The sequence below is a fragment of the Rhea americana genome, unplaced genomic scaffold, assembly GCF_003343005.1.
Source record: "Rhea americana isolate MKP2758 unplaced genomic scaffold, rheAme1 scaffold_317, whole genome shotgun sequence".
Classification (NCBI taxonomy): Eukaryota; Metazoa; Chordata; class Aves; order Rheiformes; family Rheidae; genus Rhea; species Rhea americana.
In genome coordinates, this window is record NW_028186443.1 from 528,536 (window position 1) to 547,540 (window position 19,005).

General features: G+C 42.8%; 1 protein-coding gene across 1 annotated transcript; it reads left to right on the top strand.

Annotated features, from left to right (window-relative positions):
• The first annotated feature begins 4,437 nt into the window (after positions 1-4,437).
• SLC13A5 (solute carrier family 13 member 5) lies at positions 4,438-18,580 on the top strand. Its single transcript, XM_085310348.1, has 12 exons — positions 4,438-4,542; positions 6,681-6,809; positions 7,741-7,877; positions 9,148-9,356; positions 11,305-11,476; positions 12,714-12,836; positions 13,394-13,606; positions 14,383-14,504; positions 14,767-14,885; positions 16,157-16,318; positions 17,591-17,728; positions 18,387-18,580. The coding sequence occupies exons 1-12, from the start codon at positions 4,438-4,440 to the stop codon at positions 18,519-18,521; spliced, it is 1,764 nt and encodes a 587-aa protein (XP_085166474.1). The 3' UTR covers positions 18,522-18,580.
• Positions 18,581-19,005: the final 425 nt, after the last annotated feature.

Consider the following 19,005-nt stretch of genomic DNA (forward strand, 5'->3'; position numbering starts at 1 on the left):
TTTTTTGATTTTGTAACACAAATTATGTAATGAAGCAGAGAAAAGGCTTTTGAACAAATATGTTAATGAGATGGCAGCTAAAGGAGAGGATTATAGAGTTGCCAATTACAAATCAAAATTTTAATGTGATTTTGTTTTGGTTTTGCTTTTGTAGTCATTAGCCTGCACAGTATTTGAATGTGCTTTAGGGCTTCATGCAATCTATATGGGAAATACCAATTCTAGGGCAAGAAAGCTTGATCACACGCTGACTGAGAAAACCCCACAGACTCAAAATTCATAATGAGGGCTTTCATGTAGAAAGTTGTAGTGCACCAGGACTGTACTGAAAGAATGCTCGTTCAGAGTTTCAAAAGCTTTTCTTGGAAAAATATCAGATGCTCCACTGGGAACTTAGTCGAAGGATACTCCTAAAGCGACACAGTAGACCAGCAGCAGCTGTGAAAGTACTGACTGGAGGGAAAACAGCAGGTAACAAAACAATGTTGTTCACTGAATGCCAGTAATAACTCTTTCTATTTACATCCCATGTAAACCTTCCAGTGCATAACATACTGTACAAGACTCTTTTAGGCATCTTTTCAAGTCAAGCATCACACAGAGGTAAGTTCTGAACTTCAAAAGGCTGAGTAGAAGAATGGTCTTTTTCCACTAAATCCTAGCGCGTCTCAGGATCAGTTGTTTGGTTTTTGTTTCTCATTGTCAAGTATCAGAGTACTTATAGTCTGTCATTAACAAAATTTTGTTAAAATTTTGTATCTCTGGGTGCTGCATGAAGTCTGCAACACTGTAATAACTTAAAGAATGTGAGAAGGATTTTTGTCTTGATGGGAGATTGCAGTTATCTAGGTCAAACAGATTGCTTTTACACAGGCAAACAAGTTTGTAATTGTGTGGTTGGCCAGCATTTGAATTAGAGGTGGAAAATATTTATGTTTGTAACTAAATTAATCAACTGCTACCTGTAAAGCCACTGAACATTCCTATCCAGAGATAACAGCAGCAACTGGGGTTGTTGGCTTGTAGTGGATGAGATGCATCAAAAAAGAAAGCAATTTTGTGGGAATGAGATGCATCCAGAAAAACAATTTTGTGGGAACGAGACAGACTCTACTAAAATCTTTCTGATTTTTCCACCTAGCCTGACAATCCTGGAATTCCTGCTTACCCAAGGGACTTCTAGTCCCTGTCCACTAACTCAGACAATACATGTCAGCATTTGTTAACTAGTCTCTGGTAGTGTCCTACTTCTGAGTGCTTGTATTGTATGGGAATGTCATTTATTCTGGTATCTCTTGTACAAGAGGGAAGATCGCAAGGCTCCGTGTGTGGCTTCAGAGCTCTGCTAAACTCATCTACAAACTTGCTGCCTCTGAAAGGAGCAGCCGTGACCATCTCACCCATCACTATTCCTACCTCAGGCATAACTGGCCCAGCCTCCTCTACTGGCTTTGGTGCTCGCTGGACACTTCATTGCACCTATTCAGCTCACTAACTCAGCCAAAAACATTCTGCTTCCTTCATGAGTGAGTTTTCTACCAGTTCAGTCAGTTGAGGGAGGACTCCAGTAACCACCAGAGCCAGTGGCTGGGAAGCTACAAGATATCCAGGGCAAGTTCGCGGGCATGGTACCTCCCCTGGTGAGTAGCAGCAAGCTGCTAGGTGGGCTCAGCTCTGGTGCTGCATCACACCCTTTGGAAACCTGAATTCTTCTCCCATCTCTGCTGCATTTTATGCGATCTTGAGAAAAGACTGTCGGCACACCCTCAGGCTCTAGTGTAACGATCTATGGAATGGGAACAGAAGTCGTAAGTTATTTCTGAAACTCACTGGTTACTGTTCCTGAAATGCTTGTGTTTATTAGGGTGGAAAACAGTACACACAGCAGCAAATGGGAGCTGGAGGGCTGGTAACTGGTGAAAGGGTTTGAGATACAAGAGACTTGACTCAGCTCCCAGTTCCACTCCATGTCACTGCCCCGTGCCTAAGTCTCCTCATAACACAAAGATTTGACATTCTTTGTAATGCAATTTGAAAATTACTACCGAGAAGAACTCTGTAAGAGCAAGATACTATTCAGCAACAGGGTATCAGAATTTAGCCCAAAGGCTGCCACAAGTTTCAGCTTCCAAATGGTGTCTGCAACCAAAAGCCGTTTTCAGCTCCTGCCTTTAAAGCAGTAGTTAAAGGCTGTGAAACCACCTATCTCAGTCTTGTAAATACTGCTCTGGTCTCTGCTATATTCAGAGCAGTACTGACTAGAGAGAAGGATTTTTCTCTTGAAGGCCTGCAGTTAGTGTTCAATTACCGTGAGCTGAATTTCAGGCTGTGGGAGATTTTTGTTTTAATGCTCTTTTTGAACCCTCTAAAACTTCTCCTGCTGAAGGCTTTGTAAGCATGATGGTCTCTGCAGCTTCCTTTTGCCTGCCTGTCAGACTAGTTCCGGAAAGCAAGCGACCAAAGCTTTGTCCTCCTTTCAGCCCCTTGGCACACCAATGAGGAAGTTCATGGGCAAGTTACGTGAAAAAGTTGCTGTTTCTGTGGTACACTCTGATCCAGGCAGCACCAAATGTATCTGAGCTGTATGCACAGATTTGAGGGGGACAGAGAACTGCTGAAAGACTTGCCAAATCGAACACAGTCCTCTGTAGAGGAGGGTGTGCTGGAGCATGCTGAAACCTTCGAGAGCAGTGCCCAGCCTCAGCCTGCATTGTTACTGGTCTCCTCCCCCATTTCATCCAGTCTTGCTCTCCCCTTCCTCTACCTCAACTATGCTCTGCACAACTTTTCCGCCTCCTCTTCTGAATGTAGACATCATCTTTCTCATTCTCACCTAATACTCTTTTTTCCACCTATGTGGTTGCCCTGCACGACAAAGAAGAGGGCACTTCAGGATCTTTCACACTGATTTCCTAGTATGCACTCGCTTGCTCTTTTTGTGAAGCCTTTTTTTGGTTTGTTCCGTATCACAGAATGTACTTCAGATGGCACAGTGAAGGCAAGCTTCAAATAGGCTCTGCACAATAAAGAAGTATTGATTCCCTTGTCTGCGTTTGACAAAGAGGGAAACTGAGATATGGACTAGCTAACTGACTTGCCACATGATTGTTTATTTACTGCACTGCATCTCTTTAACAAGACAGCAGATCACATTTGCACTAGTCTCTTAGATAAAGTTAGCCTTAGTACCTCCTTTAGAGTTAACTCTTTGCATTTTCTGATTCAAGAGTTTGTAGTGAGTTTTTATTGTTGTTGTTCAATAGGGAGCATTTCTTCATTGGAGATTGGCCACAGGAATGCAAGTTTTGGCTGGTTCCCCACTTTCTGCTAGGCTCTACACGGGCGTGAGGTTTCTTCAGTGTTGGTAAGTTACCCAGAGGGACTGCTGTTAAAGGGTTGAAGATTTGGAATCTGTACAGATCCGGTTGGCTACTATATTTCTGAGTGGACATTCATTGCTTTTACAAACAGAACAGCTACACTGAAGTATCTTGTTTTGAACTGTCGCTCAAGTCCCTCTGGTCAGGAGAGGACAAATAGTGAAAGCTGTAGTCAGAGCTCCCTCATTACTTAGTGGGGGATCTGCAATTCTTTATTTCTGCAAGTAACCCCTTGGTAAGACCTTATTCAGAGTTTGCAGGATCAAATTGTCAAGATGATTCCTGCCTCCATCAGTTTCAGGGGGCTGCTGACAAAAGCAAGGCACAAAATGTCAAACAATTCTTTGTCCTTGATCCAGCTTTCAGTCCCTCCCTCGGTGCCACGAGCTGTCCCTTTCTGCCCTTCTGATCAGGCTTGCTGCCCCTTCAGTCGCCCCACCACATCTGATTGTGTGGCTGTGCTATAGACCAAATCACTGAAATTTTGAGCTGGATTAAAGATAACCTTTGAGTTAACTTTTTTGGGTTATCTTTAACCCAGATTATGGACACAGAAGCCCTCACAAAATAACAGGCCGTGAAGCACAGCCATGCGTACCTGCCCAGACCGTCCTTGTGGGGAGAACCCCACTGTGGTTTTAACTCTCCAGCTCCCTGGAGTAGCACCTTCCCTCCTCACCACTGCCTCAATGAGTGCAAGATCCTCCCTTGACAGGAGGACAACCATAGTCCAAGCGTGGCAGGAGCCTTGTGGCAGCCCACTAGTCCCCCCAGCGAATATGCAGCATGAGGATCTGCCGGTAGTAGCAGCTTCTCATAAGCACTGACAACGGGGAGGACTATCTCAAAACACCCCGGCGACTGGAGCTGTAGAGGGGGGCAGAGGGGCTCGTGCTGGCCCCGAGGGGCCGCACCTGCGGGGCAGAGGGCGGCCCGGTGTCCCCGAGGGCCGGGCCGGGGCCGGGCGGGCCCTCGAGGGCCGGGCGGGCCGCGTCGCCCCCGCCGCCCCGTACTTAAGGCGGCGGCGGCGGCGCCCTGACCGCGTGTCCCGCAGAGGATGGCCCCGACGTGCCTGCGGTGCCTGCTGCGCTACCGCGCCGCCATGCTCCTGCTGCTGCCGCCGCTGCTGCTGCTGCCGCTGCCGCTCGCCGTGCCCACCTCGGTAAGTGCCCGGCGCCCCCCGCCCGCCCCGTCCGGGGAGCTGCCCCGGCGCCCGCCCCGAGGCCCAGCTCCGGGGAAGCTGCCCCGGCGCCCCTCGCCCGCCCCGTCTGGGGAGCTGCCCCGGAGCCCCTCGCCTGCCTCGACCCGCCCAGGTGCCCTGGGACGGGAGCGGGCAGGGTCTGGCACGGTGCATTGGCCGTGGGGCATCGGTACCCCCACATGGTGCCCCCCCCCGCGGTGCCCCCGACGACTGCTTCGTGACCCCTCGCTGCCTTCGCAGCAGAGCRTGAAACCTCACTTGGCAGTATTACAGCCCAAGAGAGTCAATTCCAATAATACTAATGCTAAAACCAAACTTTCTTCTGAAGGACCTGTGGTGTTCAGCGTGTTTTAAAGTAGCAAAAAGCCTCGTGCCTGTGTGCAAACAGCGTTGCTACTCCTTCGAATTTCCATGGTGGAATAATGTCACCCTGCCTTTCGGCTGAACGCAGGTGCTTCACAGAAAGATTGATTTCTCACTGTTAGGAACTGCTGTGATCGGTACTAGGAAAGCTTTCCCTGAAGCTTTCCCTGAATCTGGGAAATCCCCAGATTCTCCTGAAGAATAAGCTTCTCTTCAGTTTTCCAATATTTGTGGGAATATTGTGTCACCACTCTAATCTGGGAAATTACTGTATTTCACAATGGGAGCGTAACGTTTCCATCAGCAACCACTTTTTCTGCTCACAGGGAGAGGGCAGATCACTGTGTTTCCTAAGAACTATCCAGAGATGCCAAAGAAACACTCTGTGACTGTCTGGCTGTCTCTCTTTATATAAAATCACAGTTATACATATATTTTTAATCATAGAATTTTGGTTGTTTGAATTGGCTGCAGTTGTTGTAGTTAATTTATAAGCATAGTTGTATTTTTGAACTTTATGGAAATTATTTATTCTCCGCTTTACCAAACAAGTATTTCTTTTGTGTTCTGTTTTATTCAAAAATAGTGTTCTCTTTTAGGCACTTAGAATTGTTTTGTCTTTCCTAGTGGCAACAGATGAACCATCATCAGTTCTAGCATTTAATTACTGTTGTACAGTTTAAAATTGTATCATAAGCTCATCTCACATTTATTATGGGAAGAAACATATAAATTCTGTCAGATATCTTCTAGTCTATGAAGAAATATTCCTTTCAAAACATGTCCTGTAATTAATTTCCTCTAAACCTGAAAAGAAATCATATTACTTACCATATTTTCTATTTCCTTAAAAAGCTTCTCAACAAAAGAAAGGAAGACAACACTCCTCTTTATAAATGTCACCTTAGAGCAGCTTAAATGTCACTTTACCACTATTTATTGTTGCAATAAAGTCTCATTTGCTGCATTAGAGTAAGATCCTATAAACACATACTCTAAATATGAGCAAGTTGTGAAATAAAGTACACTTGGACTTAAGCTCTAAAACTCTGTTTACTCTTAGTTGATGAATGCTTGCTTCTCCTAACAATTTTAAAAGTATAAGCCAAGGAGGGCTAGGTAACAGAAATAGCTGATCAACTTGTGTTGAATAAGGGAATTCCCTTATTCAATAAGCGCAATGTCGTTTGGGAAAGTAATTTAATACTAAAATGTGCTTAGCCATGAAGAAAAGGTAAGAGAGTTCCCCAAGAGCTTCAGATGTCTGACCAGATTCACCACAAGGACTCATGAATTTCAGACAGTCTAATCATCCACATGGGTGAATTTAGTCATCCATTTTAAAATAAATACTCAAAAGAGAAATGCCCAAATCCATAAATGCTATTAAAAGTTCTTAGCTCCTAGGACTCTGCTGCTTACACCAGCTGTCAAGGGGCAGCTTAAAACTCAACGGTGTACTTACCTGCCTGTGGAAGATGTGTTTCCTTCACACCCAGCATTCCATATGGGTGCATTAGAACAACCAGTGAGGCCAAACAGATCTTTTTAAGCATGTGATTTCATAACAAGACTTAGAATGTAACAGTTTAAATCCTCATGTCCTTACTGCCTATTTCTGCGTACCCTGTTAAGCTGCAGACAACAGAAAGTTTGGTCACTTTATAAGAGATAGGAGTGTGTTTCTTACGTTTAAGAACAGTCTATGCTTAAATGTGTCTTCCATTGTATTGCAGGAAGCCAAATGTGCATATATCATCATCATCATGGCTGTGTACTGGTGCACTGAAGTTATCCCGCTGGCTGTTACTTCCCTCATGCCTGTTGTATTTTTCCCTCTACTTGGAGTTCAGGACTCTAAAACTGTAAGGATTAATTCAGATCCAGTACAGGGTAGCTATTGCTCTGATCCCCCAGCTAATGTGCAGCAAATAAGTTTAATAGTGAAGTCTTCCACTTCTATGGCACTGTTCTTGAAAGTATTAAGCAGTATTCAGCATTCATGTGTGTGAATATGCTGAACTAAATGATCTTTTGCCAGAAAGTAAAGGATGTGGGGCTTGGGGTGATGGCGGAGAAAGTCCATCTCTTAAGTGTGGATCCTGCTGACGAACATCCCTCTAATGCCAGCAGCTTGTGGAGTTACTCTTGATGCAGTAGGAGAGGTCTGATGCTGAAGCTTGTGTGTTAATACCTATCTTACGAGATGTGTGCAGATGTGTCCTATGGGAGATTTCAAAATGCGTGAGACAAACTTCCTCTGAAAGGGTAGACAGCGTGCTGCCAGCAAGCCCACTGTCCCCTCTAAAGCTCCTTCTACTAAAAGATGCCTGGCTGGGAGTGCCAGTGGCAGGGTAGCGCTCTAGTCCAAGGGAGGGAAGCTGTACTTAGGTACTGTATCCCAGGCTTACGACTGGCCAAGAAGGCAATAAGGAAGGGTATGAGTGCTAAGGGTGCTGAGAAATCTGTTTTGGAGCTTAGCATCCCTGATACCTACGCAATACTTTGAACCCCTAATAATCTTTTAGAAAACTGCTGTCACTTTGTACTTTATTAACTCCTAGTGATTCCAAAAAGAATGTGTATGCTGTAGTAAATCTTTGTACTAGCCAGTTCAACACCTAAACAAAGAATCAAGAGTTTGGGAAATTGGAAGTAGCTCTGAGGCTCCTGCTGCTGATGCTGGTATGGGGCCTGGTGTGGTGAATGGCTTTAGGAGTGTAGAAGGCAACATGTGCTGGTGAGGCCACCAAGAGGCTACGTTGAGGCCCCTGACCTACCTTTTCTGTGTTTCAGGTGTGCTTGCAGTACCTAAAGGAAACAAATATGCTTTTCATTGGGGGGCTGATCGTCGCAATTTCTGTTGAACAGTGGAATCTCCACAAAAGGATTGCGCTGAAGGTCCTGCTGATGCTTGGGGTGAAACCTGCACTGTAAGAGCATTACATGACCTCTTTCTATCCTGCACCAACTCAGCTGAGGCCCAGGGAGAGTGTGCAATGGTTGGCACAAAAAGGAAGCTCCAATAACTTTTTTTGTTGCCCTTACACAAAGTTACCAGGGATGAAATCTGTCTGCAGGAACAGTTTATTGTCTTGTAGCCAAGAACAACATTACAGGAGAACACTTGTGAGTAAAGCATGGCCAGGTGTTAGCTCTGCCCTAAGTTCAGGAGCATTTCCACAGATTCAATATGAACTGGTTCAAGCTTGGAGTTTCTCAGTTGTCTTGAACGGATTTAAAATATTTTTATATTAATTTCAGCCCCTAACTGTAGTCTCCTACATTTTCCACTGAGTTCATGGTTTGATCCCTAGATGAGAGTGTTCAGATGGAATTCAGTTTTCTAAACACAAGCATTCACTTCTGATTCAAATAGCTAGTCTGTGCAGTCATCAAAAAGGGACAGGTGTTTCCAGAGATGAGGTTTATCTCACCTGAAGCCTGRTATCTAAATAGGGCGGATGATTCATGCTCAAAAAGTGCCCATCAACTGCAAAGCAGTACGTAGAATCAAGGTACCTGTGTTGTTCGTGTCTGAAGTCAGCTGAGATAAATCCTACCAGTGCTCTCTGTTTCAGGCAGAATCTCTGTAAAACTATGTTAACTGCACTATTGTTACCCAGCTGACCTATTACTGAATGTGCTGGCTCTCACTGTTTAGGTGAATGCCCTCAATCAAGGCCCCAAGCCATCAGTGATGCAGGGTCCTCCTCACCATCTCTGTGAATGGAGATACAGTCAGCACCTGGGGAATGATTAAGTGGTGCCAGCTCTGTGACTAGAGTTCTGTCTAGCAAAGATGGTGGTGGTGAAGAGCATCCAGTATCCATAGGATACTGCATTTAGAGACAAAAGCCAAATTTGCAAGATCCTAGTGTCATTTTCTATCTTAATGATAATCATCAGAGAAATAGTGTTGTTTTGTGGTTTATTCTTACAGAGCTACCATTTTATTTTATTTTAATCTGGCTAAAATCTAGGTGCTTGCCATTGGGCATTAATCACGTGCAGACCAAGGAATCAAATGCCTTTCTGGGATTCCTTCAGTAAAGGCAGCAGAGCTGTCCTGGGGGGAGTCTTCTCCTGCTTCGCATTGCTGGAGGCTACACACATCCCTGTCTGGGCTCTGCTTTTCTAGGCCATAAAGCCTAGCTGGGTGTTTTTTTCTCCTTTCTCCTCTGCCTATTTCTTTCTTTTCAGCCTCATGCTGGGATTCATGGGAGTCACTGCTTTCCTCTCCATGTGGATAAGTAACACAGCCACCACTGCTATGATGGTTCCCATTGTCCAGGCTGTCTTGGATCAAATGGACAACACAGATCAGGATCAGACAGAAGAAGCAAGTGGGCAAACTAATGCAGTGATTGAGCTGGAGGAAAAGGACACATCTGATCCCACTTCAGTGCAGGGTAAGGGACAGCTAAGGAGACCTTTCCCAAGGAGAGAGAATGGTAATTTGAATGAAAACCCTGAAATGCATCACATTTAGGTTTTCCAAAATGGCTTCCAATTTTGGTGGCTGTCATTTTGTTGTGCTTAGTTCTAGATCCAACACAGATTATTATGTTCTTTCCCGCAAGCTAAGCTCATCCCCTCACAATTTCCTTGCAATTAACTCCCTGCTTAGGGGTGTGAAAAGCATATCCTGTGAGAAACACCCCCCAGCGCCTCGCTTTCTGAATCTTGTGATTATTGGTGGGGATTGAGCTCCTAAATCATGTAAGAATGTTTGAAAACCTTTGTGCAATCTCCATCTATTTTGTTCCTGATGTAATAAATATTCCTGTATTGACCAGATTGTTTGTGAAGATGCAGGGAAGAAGGAGAAATACTTCAAAAGCTATGTATAAGAGAGGATCCAGTGTAATTTGGCCGAAAGCTTTCTCTTCTCTTGGTAGATAAACTAATCTTTGGAAAACTTTAAAATATGATCTTACGCTTATGCTTGACACCTGTCTGTGCTCTGACTCTGCAGTAAGTTTCACTTGTCTTGAACCACACACACACATTTGTTCCCTCTGATCTTGCTGGTTTGCTGTGCTGGCACAGAGGGCTGTGTTGTATCACTGATAAACAGAGCTATGGTGCTTTTTTTCTTTCAGAGGAGGAAGGATTGTCCTGGGAATTTTCAAGGAGATGTGATTTCACTGAACTAGCAAGTTAATCAGCCATGATTCCCTGTGTGACTGCGCAAGAATGAGTGCAAATGCTGGCAGTGCATACTATGTCCCATAATTCAAGCCTGGGACATACCATTCCCCTCTTGTGGCTCACATGTCCATTGAAGACAAGTGTGGGAGAATGGCGCTCGTGTGTGGCCAGATACTGCCCTATTATGAGGCTGTCACAACTGCCATATGCATTTGGTCCTTGAAGCATAGTTTAGATATGACCTTGATCTTCTCTGAATTCATTTCTGACCTCACTTGTGGAAGCAGAATGCACTATGATTATGGGAAGCTCAGGCATCATACTTATGTGAGATGTGTGAGTCTACAAAGATGCAAGTTGGTCACAGAGTGCTCTGTAAGGTTGCTAGCTTCTAGCTTCTGAACAGTTGTATTGAAAATAAGTTCTTGTTTTTGGAAATGCTCTTTTTAGTGATGATTCTTGACTCCCCAAAACAGACTTCTACTGTCAGACCAATAATAATAATTTTGTTGGATTTCTGTCCACTTAGAAGTAACTGCTTGGCTTTGCTGACTAGTTTATCCCTAATTTATAGTAAAGGTAACCTGTGTGTGTAAAAAAATGCTCTTTAGCATTGTTGAGTTAGTTGTAATTGCCAGAACTGAATTGTCCTGCACAGTTAGTCCAGTCAGATTGTTAACCTCAGAGAACAATGGACATAGCAGCAAAATTCATATTTGATGTAAACAGGCATACCATACCGACTTTAACAGTTATGTCAGACAATTTTTTTCTGTTTGTTTGTTTGTTTTTTCTGCCATCTCTACAGTTGTTAAAGCTAGTTGGATTCTTACTCTGGTATTGAAAGAGTTCCGGTAACTGCAAAATCTGCACAATGTTAAGCTGCTCTGTGAAACAGGAAATTGCTGCTGCTGGGGAGCTGTGGCACAGTATCCTTGAGTCATGTAGACCAAGGCCATCAATCTTGCACTAGCACTTTAATGTTTAGACAATCTCTGTTTTCAGCTCCTCATGAATATGATCTAAAGCATGTAGGGATATTATTTTGGGTTTTTTTGTTTGGTTTGGTTTGGTTTGGAGAGGTTTTTTATTAATTAAAATAAATGACAGACAAACCAGAAACACTGAGCCTGTAAGATCTTGTCTTGAACTCTCTGCTTCCCTTGYTTTTCCTAAGACAAATTTTTTGTGTGTGTGTTCGTATAGTCATAAGCAATGGACAAGTCCCTGATGATTCCACATCTCCTGAGGAAAAGGAAAGGAGGAAACGTATATGCAAGGGAATGACACTTTGCGTATGCTATGCTGCCAGCATTGGAGGAACTGCAACGCTCACTGGAACAGGGCCAAATTTGGTGTTGAAAGGCCAAATGAATCAGTAAGTTGTTCTTGCTTTTTCTCCTGCTTACACTATCTCACTGTTTCTCAGACCAACAGACTAAAGTCTTAGTTGACAGCTTCAGTTGCAAACTCTAAGCAATAACCAGCTGATGAAGTGAGAGTGAGGAATGTGTATGAAGTGATGGGCCTCATTTTTCTGTTGCAGCCTTTCTTAGGCAGCTAGGTGCTGGTATTATAGGTCTCCTGAGGAGCTTGGAAATACTTGCTAGTAATCTGCAGAGAGCTGGTTGATCATGAGGTATCTTCTGCCTCATCTTTCCCAATTAAAATGCAGCACATCAGCAGAGGAACTGCAGTGAGGAGCATGAGAAGAATGTATGATTAACTTTTCTCATAAGCACACCAGAGAGAGCTAAAAATAACATGGAAACTCCTGTAACGTTATTCCTCCATGCTGTGGCTGTGGAAATTGCATGGATCCTGTTGTAAATGAAAGTAGGTATGCACAAAATACTCTCTTGCTAAGATGAGCTTGAGAATTGAATTAAATGCAATCATCTCTGCAGTAGAAATTCTACAGACTCCACACCAATCCCTCAACATTGCTTTCTTCTGGGGGACTCGAGTCTCAGCAGCCATATTGGTTTTAACCAAATGGTTAACCAATTTTAACCATTGGTTTTAACACCTAGCTCGCCAAAATGGAACTTTTAAGACCCAGCTGAAAAATTGCTAGTGATATTTTTCCTCCAGATTTTATTGGATGTAGGGAGGAATTAAAAGCTGCTGCTGCTAAAACCCTGCTACTTTGGCTTAAAAGAATGAAGCCAGCTTTGGCTCCTGTTGAAGTTAGCAGTAGTGCAGTTATTAATTTCAGGAGGAGAAAATTCTTGCCCTTCTTTGAGGGTTACAAATAGGGAGGAGGAAAACAACATACTGTCAGAGAAAAAATGAGTAGATGTGTTGGAAGTAAGAGGTACCTAGAAGGTGTAGGAGATCTTTCAGCAGTGTTTGCCTAACCAAGACCTAAAATACCAACAATGAGCTGCTATATGCATCAGAGTAAAATGCAATGAAAATTAACTGAGGATGATTTAAGATGTGCTCTGAAATCCAGGGCAGTCTTCCTATTGACTTCAGTAGGCTATGGATGTTGTCTGTGATTATTTGTAATGATTGTCCTAGATTACCTAATTCTCACTAGCACATGTTAAAGAGAGGGTAGATTCCTAAACATTTTGACGGTAGAGAAAGCATTGTTCTGTTCTTTCCAGGTTGTTCCCCAACAATAACGATGTCGTGAATTTTGCTTCCTGGTTTGGGTTTGCATTCCCAAACATGCTTCTGATGTTGACACTAGCTTGGCTTTGGCTACAGTGCTCTTTCATGGGCCTCAAGTAAGTATGAACTACATGATATTGGGTAGATCAGCTCAATGAGAACAAGTTTCTGGATAAAACAAACCCAGTGACAAGTTATTCACATTATTCATTTTACGGCAGACAGCAGTTCCATTTCACAGCAATTTTTGAGGTTTGGAAACCTGTTTTCATTCAGGAGGCTGTTACACTAAGACAAAATGTTTAGGTATTCTTAATTTTCAGACAGAATCACTTTTTTTTTTTTTTTCAACTCTGTGCATGAGATCTTTGACCTGAAGAGGGGGCTGAGGAAAACTAGCACATCTGTTTTGCAGCCGTTGATTCAAAACTTGACTTTTTCATCCCAAATTACTCCAAATTTGATAGAGACTTACATACATTCACAGATCCCATCCTTTTGTGAGAACTGCATATCCCCATGAAATACTGTGATGCTGTGTTCATTTCTCTGTTCCTGACCTCTGCTCTGGTTGGTGTCTGCGCCCAGGAGGAACAACTTCAGAGTGGCAAGCCTGTTAAATCCCTCTAATATCTAAATACTTACAGTATTTTCTCCTTCCATTTTCTTAAAGCTTTAAAAAAAGCTGGGGCTGCGGGACAGAGAAAACTGCTAAAGAAAAAGCTGCATACAGCATGCTGAAGGCAGAAATGAAGAAATTAGGCCCAATCTCTTATGCTGAATTCAATATCATCGCGATATTTGTTTTGCTGGTTCTGTTGTGGTTTAGCAGACACCCAGGCTTTGTAACAGGCTGGGCCATGAGACTCTTCCCAAGAGGAGATAAGTAAGTTTTTTTTGTTGTTTTTTTTTTTTATCTTGTACCATCTTAGCAATGAACACATTCCCTCTCTCTTACACTCCCCTTTGACTTATAGGGCCATTTATCCCAAACTTTTCTGAATTCATATGTTTGCTGGGCATGTTCCTACCTCTCACGTGTGAGATCAGCCAATGATCCTTGACAGTTCATGCTATAATGAAGCCTAGAGACTGAGACATGGTGCAAGCTGAACCTTCAAAAGGAAGAGAAAATTCTGCAATGCTAGTCTCAGTCACACTGATGTACTCATGAACATTTGATTTGTATGATCTCTAATCAGTTGTGGTGTCACTAAACATTTGGTAGTACCATCTCTAAAAAATATAGTATATAGAGAACCTACTGGAAAATTAGTTCAGTGATTTGAATGTCTTCTTTACCTAACATCTGTGCCCTGTTAAGAACATAACAGGTGTAATAGGAAAATCATTCAGGCTCTTTCTTTCCGCATCATTGTTTGGGCTATAACCTTTGAATCTTTGGCTTCCCCACAGAGAAGGAAGGCATCATGACCTCTGTCTTTGGTTATTAATGTGTATTATAGCTGGTTTCATTTATTACTGGCTTGTGTAGTGGCAGGTCTGAGAGACCTCAGTCATGAACTAATGACCCATTGTGCTAAGTGCTGTACAAACCCCAAGCTGGATGACATAGAACAGTGCTTGCAGTGCTGGAAGGCAGCCATCTTCTAAGGAGAAAGGGGTCCTGTTTTCTAACCTACCTCCTTTTTTCTTCTTTAGGTTTGTCAGTGATGCCACTGTTGCTGTTTTTATTGCCCTGCTACTGTTTATCCTTCCTGCCAGTAAACCCAAATTCATGAAATGGAATCGAAGCAGTTCTGACCCTGAGGAGACTGAAGAAGGTATTTGAAAGGGAACTGTGAAACAGTTGCCAGGCTCTAGCTAATGGTATTGGCAGAAACACGTGCTGGAATTGCATGCCTCTTCCCTCATCCCTCATTTCTTGGTCAGGGCTGGCACACGGTCCCCACTCACCACCACTACCCTGAGATGTATGAGTCTCTCAATACCATGCCCCTGTCCTCTCTCTAGTGTCTTGTAGCACAGGAGCCAAAGTCTATTCATTCCCCCAACAAGTGTTCTCCTTTTCACTTCTTGCTTCAGATTTGACAAAGCCATTTTTATCAGCCCCGCTGCTAGAGTGGAACGCAGTTCAGAGGAAGATGCCCTGGAGTATTGTGCTGCTGCTGGGAGGAGGCTTCGCTTTGGCTGATGCAAGCACAGTATGTTCTGACACACATGGGTCTCTGACTCAAAGGCAGACTTCCCTCATTTGTTATATTGTCCCATATTACTGGGCATGCATCCAAATTCAGACCCAGTAAAGATCTAAAACTGTTTGTGCCTACTTCTCAGGAATTTGTATTCTATGACCAAATTTCTTCACTGTGTCTGAGCTCTTGGAGTCTACCAAGTAGTTTGGGTCTTTATTGGCTGAACAAACCAGAAGAGCAGCCTTTCTTATTTGTGTTATTGCCCGGGTCCCAGCTTGGTCTAGGAAAATAGAAGTATAGATAACACACATGAAAATTTCAGAACCATTTGAGGTACATTTAATGGATATAAATCTTCAAATTTAAACCAATACAGAAGTAGTTAGGAAGAAATGCCTGGTAGGTAGATATTTTCCATAATTTTTTACAATGGGGTTTCTTGAATCTTTTGTCAGTGGCTGCTGTTGGACAATGTACTGCATTCTGTAAGCCCATAGTTTGATCCAATGTTCATGAATTCACAGAAAAAGGCAGCTGAGTTCCTGAAACAGGAAAGAATCTTGAGGCCAACCATGTTGTTTCCTTCATCACTGCTATGTTGGGCCTAAATCAAAGTTTTAGGTTTCAACAGTGCCAGACTTTTGGAAAAATTCCTATTGAAGTCTAAATTTTGTCTAGTAAGTTTTTAAAATTGTAGGATAAATGAAAGCTCTGGAGTGCACCATTTATCAGTGTTCAGATCTGGAGGCCACAGCCTGTGGTCCTGTCCATTCGGTCTCAATAGCAGAAGGCTTTTTAAGCTATTTGAGTCGATTTCTGTTAAAAATAGAGCACTCATACAAAGTCAGGATCTTCAGAAACCTTAGAAACTTATACTGGGAATCTGGTGAAATGTTCATTAAGTATTTGCAGTAGTCTCAGCAATAATGTCATGTTTCTGTTTAGCAAAAAACATAACTTTTGTTTTTTTTTTTTTTTTTACACTTTTTACACTTTGTAATCAAAGTGTGAGCAAGTATTTGAGTTCCAGGAAAATCAGGAAAGTGGGACTGAGTATCGTGTTAGTTGGCAAGGAATTTCCTTTAGTGTTTAGGAAAGATCATTTTACTTTCATGAATGTTGTTTCTTCAATTTGTGCGTGATCTAGCTGTGCCTTTCACATATCTGATTTCAGGCATCCTTTAGGATTATTTACCAGGAATGTTAAACACAGTGAGAGTTCTCTGTTCCTAAGCCAAGGGTTCTAAGCCTCACTGAAACACACTTTTTGTTCTTGTCAGGACTCTGGGCTCTCAGCTTGGCTGGGTCGGCAGATGACTCCACTAGAATCTGTCCCACCGTGGGCCATTGCTGTAATAATTTCACTTGCTATAGCTGTCTTCACTGAATGCACCAGTAATGTTGCCACAGCCACTCTCTTCCTACCTGTCTTTTCGTCCTTGGTAAGATTAAAATTACTTCCATCCTATTAGCCTATCAACTGGAAGAACAGAGATAAAGTGACAGTCTAGTGGCAAAGCAATATCAGATTTCCTGTCTTGTATGCTGCTGTGATGTTACTTGGAAGGCAAGCAATGAAGCAGTCCATCTGACAGCACAGCTTAATGGATTGCGTCTTTAGCTGGTATTAGACAGAGTCAGATTTTCTATCCCTGGCATCACTGTCATATTTATAGCCACATAAGTAGAGAGATAGTGGGAATGCCAGCTTTCTCCAAACTGCCCTATCTGTATGCCTGAACCCTGAGCAACCAGCTTCTCAGAGGAAGGAACTAATCAAAGATGCCTGTCCCATTTCACCCTCTCCAAAAACGAAGTCAGTTCAAGCCCACTGCAATGCTCATCTGTATGGTGTACCCCTTGGTGCTGGAGAAAGTGAAGTGAGACTCACTTCTTTTACACAGGTCACCAAACATCAGTTACTTCTGGTCCTTTTCTATTTGAACCAGCAACTGAAAACTGAGGGGAAAAAAAATCCAGGACTTTCTATTCATTCCTTTGGATATTTCTTTCATCATGTTTTTATGCTAGCATTCAGAAAAGGGTAGACCCAATTATTAAAAATGTGTCATTTTCACAAAATGTCAGAGCAATTTTAAACTTTTAGGAGGGAAACCTGGTAAGTTTTGCTCTAGAAGCAGATGTAATTTCTGTGTTTTCTGAGCAGAATTGACATTGAAGCACAAGGGAGAAAAACAGGTTATTTTGTTCTTTAATTTGGAAAATAGAACCAATTTATTCTGGATCATTTCATTCAGGTAAAATTACCCAGTCAAGGGTGCTGAGCTATCAGTGACTTAAATTGGCACTTAAGTTCTGAATCCCGCTAAGTTTGTGTCTACAGGTGTTACTCTACAGGTGTTACTCCACGTGCCTAGTAATTATAATCATATCCCTATGTTAACCTGGCAAACCCTCTGAAAAAGTGGTCTGAGGTCGAACAAAAGATCACTAGATAAATTTGACCAGAACTCTAAATTATACGATGCAGCAAACAAACATCAGGAAAGGATCAAGTAGTGCTTTTAAGTATTGTGGGATAGGGAACAAGAGCAAAGTTATCTTTAACTACATGCAGATTCCACTATAAAATGCTCAAAACAGACTCTGGTGATGTAATGCTCGGGAAGGAGCTGAGCCCATGTGTCTAGAAGTTCTCTTAGCTTTCCTTGTGAAATGCCTCCAGTATGATGATCCTCTCCCTTTCACTGCAGGCCACATCTATCAAGATCAATCCTTTGTATGTTATGCTGCCTGGTACTCTCAGTGCCTCCTTTGCCTTCATGTTACCTGTTGCAACACCTCCAAATGCGATAGTGTTCTCCTATGGCCACATCCGTGTGTTGGATATGGTAAGATGATAATTGCCTCATTTTTTATCTGAAAGTCTCCATTGCACTTATCCTGAAATAAGATGTAAGTTTAATTTTCTTAGATTATCTTAGTACTTTCAAAGTACTAGGGGGCTCTTATGGGCAGTAACCAACATCAGATGTCCCTCTCTTGTAAGCCATTAATATCAGAATAAAGATTTGCATCCCTGAAGTGTTGACTGCAGACAATGCCTTCCAGTGTTTTCTGGGGAACTGGTGAGTGTAACTGAAGGCTTAACTATGATCTCTCTGGAGCTGAAAGCAGAAGGTATCAGTCAGTTGCCTTAGGTTCTGGTCATCTAATTGCCTGCCAGACCACAGTGCCAGGTTCTGTGCTCGCATGTTGCCAGTTTTCTAACTAGAGACTTGCAGGGGACAGAAGCTGTTCTTTAATAAAAGCAACTTGTACATTTCTTAAAGTTCCTGCACTAATTATACAGCAAAGTGTTCAAAGGCTTTGCACAGTGCATTCCCTGGTGTTTCCACCTAAGCAAGAACATAGGGCAGTGGCTATTTCTGTGCATTAATTTGACCATGTTTCTTTCTTATGTATGTACAAGTAGGCCTAGCAAATCTTCTGTTATTTGCTCTTCTGGTGTTTGGTTATTGTTGTTGGTTTGGATTTTCCTCCTCACAGGTTAAATCTGGCATAGTGATGAACATCATTGGAGTCTTCTGTGTCACGCTGGCCATCAACACATGGGGAAGACCTATGTTTGACCTGGACACATTCCCAACCTGGGCAAACAACACACTAAGCAGTGAGCAGTGAAGAATGCACCTGTTAAACAAGGAAAGGACTCTTCATACTAATCCCCATTGCCCCAAGTCCTAAATAGAGTCTTGTCACCATTTCAGATCCAAGGTTAGGTGTCTGCTGCCTTTTGGGAGTCATACATCAGATACGGCATGACCAGATTCAAACTTACTGGAGCCATGCTGGAGCCAAAAGTGCTGTTTAATTTATCACCCCAAGGATCTGTGTCTGGATCACAGGCATGATCAAGTGATCCAATGTATCTCCAATCAAGGTGGAGATTTAGAATTTATCTAGCTCTAAATAAAGTGAAGGCAGGCCGTTGTATCAAATGGGCTGAACTATTGTATGACTAGTTCATTAACACAGAACACTGGATTCATGGAAGGGCTGACAATTCATTAATTAATTCTTACATCCACAAGTCAGCAGCTGCACAGAGAAATATCTGCTGTGACTTGTCTAATGTAAGAAGGGGTTCAGTTATGTTATGTGATAG